The sequence below is a fragment of the Triticum urartu genome, chromosome 7A (assembly GCF_056163025.1).
Source record: "Triticum urartu cultivar PI428250 chromosome 7A, HENAU_Tu73, whole genome shotgun sequence".
Taxonomy (NCBI): Eukaryota; Viridiplantae; Streptophyta; class Magnoliopsida; order Poales; family Poaceae; genus Triticum; species Triticum urartu.
In genome coordinates, this window is record NC_141879.1 from 134,088,058 (window position 1) to 134,095,030 (window position 6,973).

Sequence of the window (6,973 nt, forward strand, 5' to 3'; positions counted from 1 at the left end):
TGCGATCTATGATGTCTCTTACAGATTTACCGCTATCATTTTGGGGTTATGCTTTAGAGACGGCCGCATTCACATTAAATAGGGCACCATCGAAATCCGTTGAGACGACGCCTTATGAACTGTGGTTTGGCAAGAAGCCAAAGTTGTCGTTTCTAAAAGTTTGGGGCTGCGATGCTTATGTGAAAAAGTTTCAACCTGATAAGCTCGAACCCAAATCGGAGAAATGTGTTTTCATAGGACACCCAAAGGAAACTGTTGGGTACACCTTCTATCACAGATCTGAAGGCAAGACATTCGTTGCTTAAAATGGATCCTTTCTAGAGGAGTTTCTGTCGAAAGAAGTGAGTGGGAGGAAAGTGGAACTTGATGAGGTAACTATACCTGCTCCTCTATTGGAAAGTAGTTCATAAGAGAAATCGGTTTTTATGACGCCTACACCAATTAGTGAGGAAGTTAATGATGATGATCATGGAACTTCAGATCAAGTTACTACTGAACCTCGTATATCAACCAGAGTAAGATCCGCACGAGAGTGGTACGGTAATCCTGTTCTGAAAGTCATGCCACTAAATCATGATGAACCTACGAACTATGAAGAAGCGATGGTGAGCCCAGATTCCATAAAATGGCATGATGCCATGAAATCTAGAATGAGATCCATGTATGCACTACTAGGGAAAAGGCTACTAGCAGCGCGGGTAAATTGGCTACTAGTAGCGCGGGTACCCGCGCTACTAGTATCGCACTACAGCTAAAAGTTAGTAGTAGCGTGGGTACAACCCGCGCTACTACTAAAAAGTTAGTAGTAGCGCGGATGACACCCATGCTACTACTATTTGAAGCCCGCGCTACTAATAACAGAGTAGTAGTAGCGCATCTATTATACCACGCGCTACTAGTATCTTAAATACTACTAACAAATTAAGAATTTAAAAAAATAAAAATTAGATGCAACATTCATGGATGAAGATGAGAGACACGTCCAGTGCAAAATAAATCAAGGTCAAAGGACCATCTTAACACTTGCACCATTCATGGATGCAACATTGAACATCTCAACTACAAGAGATCACGTGATTCCATTTAACAGTAAACGCACACAACCAAAGGTGGGTACCTTTCCTAGTGTTCCACCAGCAGCCTAAACATACCACTTCTCTAGTGTATCTACCAAGGCTCGGAGTTCAGATGCTGGTGGACCCCAATCCTCCCTCCCCCCAAACGATGGTATCGAGGTCCTCCACCTCGGCGACCTCCGGTGTCACGATCACCTAGACGATCATCTGTGCGACGCTGTCGCCGGGTTTCACGGCGAAGTCCACCTCCGAGTGGATGAAGAGCACGACGCCCACCAGGCAGTGGTAGTCCACGTCGATCACCCCTGTGGCCACGTCGGGAAAGTGAAAACTTGTTAGTGCTTGTCAGCGTCCAAATCCAGTGGGGTATTTTCTTACTTTTTAGCACATGCACACGAATCAATAATAATAACCAGAGGTTGGTCCTTGTTGGCACATGCACACGAATCAATAGTAATAACCAGAGGCTGGTCCTTGTTGCACGAGACGTGAAGAAGGGCTGGTCCCCTACTTGTTGCACGAACGAATCAATGGGAGACATTGCCACGAGCCGTGAAGAAGGTTGGGTCCCCTCCTTCTGTAAATAGCTCAGGTGCCTAAAGTTGTAAGGAATCTTAATACAATGAACTCATAGTAATGCATAATAACAAGAAAAAGAAAAAATAACCATGAATCCTAAATAAAAAGATCATTCTATGAGTCAGGTTGACAGTTTCGAGACGGCATAAGCATCCTAGATGAAAGAATTACCAGGATTTGTTTATTCTTTAGTGCTGATCTCCACGGGCAGCTAGCAGTGTATGCTGATGCACAATGTACACATCGAACCCCCCAAACCAAAAACATTTCTGAGTGAGCAACAAACCAACTGACTGCTCGACCCTAAAAACAAACATTTTTTTGTGACTTTCCCTCACCATTAGTACAAAAGGCAGTGAAACAAACATTTTTTTTTTGTGATTTTCATTTTCTTTTACTACAAAAGGCAGTAAAATAAACTAGAATTTTTTGTGTTTTTTCCTGCGCTTCGAAAGACAATACATAGAGCAAACAAACGGAATCCTCTCGAGATCTTTACTTTCTCCGTGGTGATTTGCGAACACCGCTGCCAGCCTACATATATGGAGTAATTCTTAGAAAATGTATGCTTGGAGTATCAATGGTTACTGTTTAAAATGATGAGAAAGATATATGTCTTATGCATGCAGATTGGTAATTAAATTTTTTTACAGTTGATTGGCAATTCTTGTTATTCAATCTAATCTAAAAAGTGAAAAAGACAAGGAGCGTACGCACCTTGACTCCCACAGGTGGATATACACGGCTAGCTTAGCTCAATCAGAATACTATGGTTTCTACAAAACTGTAGTTTTGGAAACTGTGAGGTGTTTGGCTAAACCAACAACAGTAGTTTCATACACTTGTATTCCTGATACAGTGTTTTTTTCTAAAATCCTACGACCAACGATTGTGATGTAAGATGCCACCAAAAAATGTATCTCCATCTTGAAATTTAGATTTTATTGACACTATACATAGGTCAGACAAAACACTGTAATTCAAGCAAAAAACAGTAGCTTTGCTTAAGAACATGATACTAAGTACTTACTATTTATCTTAAAATTTCAGAATCAAGAAGCCGAAGTAAACAAAGGCGGAGTAAGAATGCGAAGATGAGTCATACCTGCAAGATGAAGAGCATGCATCCCTTCATGTAAACCAAAAATAGCTTCTTGTGAAAAAGAAAACAAAGATCAGGTTTTTGTATCTAAATGGTTTGTAAAATATTGTATTTACAGAATGGGACGTACACATTTACTGAACTTCTTTAGAATGGGGCACAAAACTGATAAGAATACAAAAATATTCAGGTAAATTAGAAGTGACACATTACTGAAAATTACAGTCCAAAACCACTTTAAATTCAGGCAACCAAAAAGAGAAGCAATACACATTAAATGCACATTAAATTACAGTGCATATTTTCAGTCTAAATAAATGCTAGTTCTGTATTACTAACAGAGTGGCTTTCCGGATTGAATTGCATAGAAATTTTGATTAGAACAAAGTATGCTACTATTAGTACCTGCACACAAGTACTGGCAGTTATTTTAAAATCCTAGAAACTGACCTACGGGTATTGTGTCACATTAACCCTATCAAATTTGATTAGAATAAAGTACATGCCTGATAAGAGTAGCACATTAACCCTATCAAATCCTAGAAAATGACCTACGGGGAGTGTGTCACATTAACCCTATCAAATCCTAGAATATGACCTACGGAGGTCAATCGTTGCAGCAGGCGGCGGCCGAGCCGACGGTTCGTTTGAGTCAAAGCGACGATGTCGTCTCGCCTCCCATTTAATCGTTAGACTCACATTAGTATATAACAGAGAGAAACAAAAACACCAAGTAGTACTAGAACTATGAAAGCCACTCTTACCGTACTTGGTCATTTTGTCAAACACCTTCTGTGCGACAGCAGCTTGCACCGCCCGCATAGCACGGTCTTCAGTTGGTTGTGCCTCTTCTTCTGATCACACAGGATACAAACAAGACAATGTTGTCATGTCCAGCAATCATACAGTCAAGATAAACAAATTGTCACTTTAGAATTTCATTTCCTAGTGCAGACACTACATCAGCCATCAGGTGTGATTTGGCATCGAATTTTCACTGCCGACAGCGATGACAGGCGAAAGGAAACACACTGTGTCATGTTAGTCCATGCTCTGATAGGCAGAATGTTCTTAAGGGCATTCTTCGCGTTTGTGCGCTTTTCTCGGACGTTGAACCGGATACAAGGCTGCGCAAACATAATTACAGAACCATGGTCAAGCTCACATCCCAAATAGTTTTATTGAATACGCGCATATGCTACTGTATTTGGCATTTGGCAAGCCCTCAGGCACTCAATTTTTTGTGGGTGAAATTAAAGGAACCCCCAATTTGAATTTCATTATGAAATTGAGGTAGACCTCAAATGTGCAGTGGACCTGAAAAATGCACAGCACAATAGAGCTTCCATTGCTGAAGCGTGCAAACTAATCATCCTGCTAAGCTGACTGTGATGATGATCCCGGGCAGTAAATATTCCTCTTTTACAGCCTAGCCAGCTCTCCTAGCCTATCTAGTATAGCAATCCTAATGGGATTTGGAGAGCAAGAACTGAACTGGATGCGTGGATCGAATTGATTCGTCATCAGGAAAAAAGAAAGAGGGAGAAAGAGATGGATGGGGAAAGTCAGGGTGGGCGCACCGTGGATTTTGAGAGCGCCGCGGCGGTGGAGTGGAAGGACGCCGACGCTACCGTCGCCGCCGCCGCGCCCTTCCTTGCAGCTGCTTGCATCCCGGGAGAAGAGGATGGGAGCGGGAGTGTGTGTGTTGGGGTCATCTTCTTGGCCAGGGCCCTCCGCTTCTCCTTGCGGCGGCGGCGCCTCTCGACGTCCTCCTCCGGCGCGCGCGTGCGGGCGCCCGCCGCGGCCGCGGCCGCGAGCTGCCGCCCCAGGTACACGTCGCCCCGCGTCGGCGCCGCAGGGCCGACCCCGTCTGTCGGAGGAGACGGCGAGGGGGACGGGGCACTGGGGGAGGCGGCGCGCGCGGGTGGAGAGGGAGAGGGAGGCGGTGGCGGTGGCGGACGGGTGGTGCTTGGCGGGGACATTGGGCGGCGGCGCCGGGGAGTTGGGAAAAAGGAGAGGAAGAGCGGGCGGAGTGGTCAAGAGGGGAATTTGGGCTTTGGCCTCCGCCGTATACATGCGTCGGTGGTTCTATAGCAATAGCAATGGGTTTATACCCACGCTGCTTCTACGGCATGTCGCGGGAGGCACGATGAAGATCATATAGTAGTAGCGTGGGGTTTACAAACCACGCTACTACTATCAACTTAGTAGTAGCGTGGGTTTATACCCCGCGCTACTACTACTGCTTGTCCGGGCGGGCGCGGTGGAGAACACTTAGTAGTAGCGTGGATTTATAACCCGCGCTATTACTATTAACTTAGTAGTAGTGTGGGTTTACAACCTGCGCTACTACTAATTAGCAGTAGCGCCTCTTTTTGTGCCGCGCTGCTTCTAAGATTCTGTGTATAAAGTTTTTTTCTAGTAGTGATGAGAACAAAGTGTGGACTTTGGTTGACTTGCCCGTTGATCGGCAAGCAATTGAGAATAAGTGGATATTCAAGAAGAACACTGACGCTGACGTTAATGTTACTGTCTACAAAGCTCGACTTGTTGCGAAAGGTTTTCGACAAGTTTAAGGGATTGACTACGATGAGACCTTCTCACCCGTAGTGATGTGCTTAAGTCTGTCCGAATCATGTTAACAATTGCCGCATTTTATGATTATGAAATTTGGCAAATGGATGTCAAAACTGCATTCCTGAATGGATTTCTGGAAGAAGTGTTGTATATGATGCAACCAGAAGGTTTTGTCAATCCAAAGGGAGCTAACAAAGTGTGCAAGCTCCAGCGATCCATTTATGGACTGGTGCAAGCGTCTCGGAGTTGGAATAAACGTTTTGATAGTGTGATCAAAGCATTTGGTTTTGTACAGACTTTTGAAGAAGACTGTATTTACAAAAAAGTGAGTGGGAGCTCTGTAGCATTTCTAATATTATATGTGGATGACATATTGTTGATTGGAAATGATATAGAATTTCTGGATAGCATAAAGGGATACTTGAATAAGAGTTTTTCAATGAAAGACCTCGGTGAAGCTGCTTATACATTGGGCATCAAGATCTATAGAGATAGATCAAGACGCTTAATTGGACTTTCACAAAGCACATAGCTTGACAAAGTTTTAAAGAAGTTCAAAATGGATCAAGCAAAGAAAGGGTTCTGTGGTACAAGGTGTGAAGTTGAGTAAGACTCAATGCCCGACCACTGCAGAAGATAGAGAGACAATTAAAGATGTTCCCTATGCTTCAGCCATAGGCTCTATCATGTATGCAATGCTGTGTACCAGACCTGATGTGTGCCTTGCTATAAGAATAGCAGGGAGGTACCAAAATAATCCAGGAGTGGATCACTAGACAGCGGTCAAGAACATCCTGAAATACCTGAAAAGGACTAAGGATATGTTTCTCGTTTATGGAGGTGACAAAGAGCTCATCGTAAACGGTTACGTTGATGCAAGCTTTGACACAGATCCGGATGATTCTAAATCGCAAACCGGATACATGTTTACATTGAACGGTGGAGCTGTCAGTTGGTGCAGTTCTAAACAAAGCGCTGTGGCGGGATCTACATGTGAAGCGGAGTACATAGCTGCTTCGGAAGCAGCAAATGAAGGAGTCTGGATGAAGGAGTTCATATCCGATCTAGGTGTCATACCTAGTGCATCGGGTCCAATGAAAATCTTTTGTGACAATACTGGTGCAATTTCCTTGGCGAAGGAATCCAGATTTCACAAGAGAACTAAGCACATCAAGAGACGCTTCAATTGCATCCGGGATTTAGTCCAGGTGGGAGACATAGAAATTTGCAAGATACATACGGATCTGAATGTTGCAGACCTGTCGTGGATTTGTCACGGTAGATGTCCTTAGTGTCAAGACTTAGTCGCGAGGCCAACGCATCTATGTGGTAGCTTGAGAGGGGTTGAGTGGGATGAGAGACGCAGGGCGAATCAACACACAAGACAAGGATTTCGACAGCTTCGGGCCCCGGGAAACATCATCCGGTAACAACCCTACATGTTGTTTGAGGCTAGGTCTCATTATCATCACGAGGGAGTCGCCATAAACCGGCTCTCCTCTTTGTGTCTAGCCCTAAGATTGTTTCTTCTTGCTTGTAGCTTCCCCCTCTTTGGGGAGCCCTGCCCCTCCTTATATATGTTTAAGGGGCGGTTTACATGTGGAGTCCTATTAGGATTAGGACTAGTCTATCTCTAATA

At 44.1% G+C, this 6,973-nt stretch overlaps 1 protein-coding gene across 4 annotated transcripts; it reads right to left on the reverse strand.

Moving 5' to 3' along the window:
- Nucleotides 1-965: 965 nt before the first annotated feature.
- Nucleotides 966-4,845, reverse strand: LOC147958537 (uncharacterized). 4 transcript variants are annotated; one of them, XM_087535484.1, is made up of 4 exons: nucleotides 4,338-4,845; nucleotides 3,527-3,611; nucleotides 2,761-2,805; nucleotides 966-1,672 (listed from the first exon to the last, which is right to left on the reverse strand). In XM_087535484.1, the coding sequence occupies exons 1-2, from the start codon at nucleotides 4,737-4,739 to the stop codon at nucleotides 3,531-3,533; spliced, it is 483 nt and encodes a 160-aa protein (XP_087391610.1). In that variant the 5' UTR covers nucleotides 4,740-4,845; the 3' UTR covers nucleotides 966-1,672; nucleotides 2,761-2,805; nucleotides 3,527-3,530. The 4 variants fall into 4 exon arrangements, with proteins under 4 accessions (XP_087391610.1, XP_087391609.1, XP_087391608.1 ...); XM_087535483.1 differs by having other exon boundaries at nucleotides 966-2,189; XM_087535482.1 differs by having other exon boundaries at nucleotides 3,522-3,611.
- Between the last annotated feature and the right edge of the window lie 2,128 nt (nucleotides 4,846-6,973).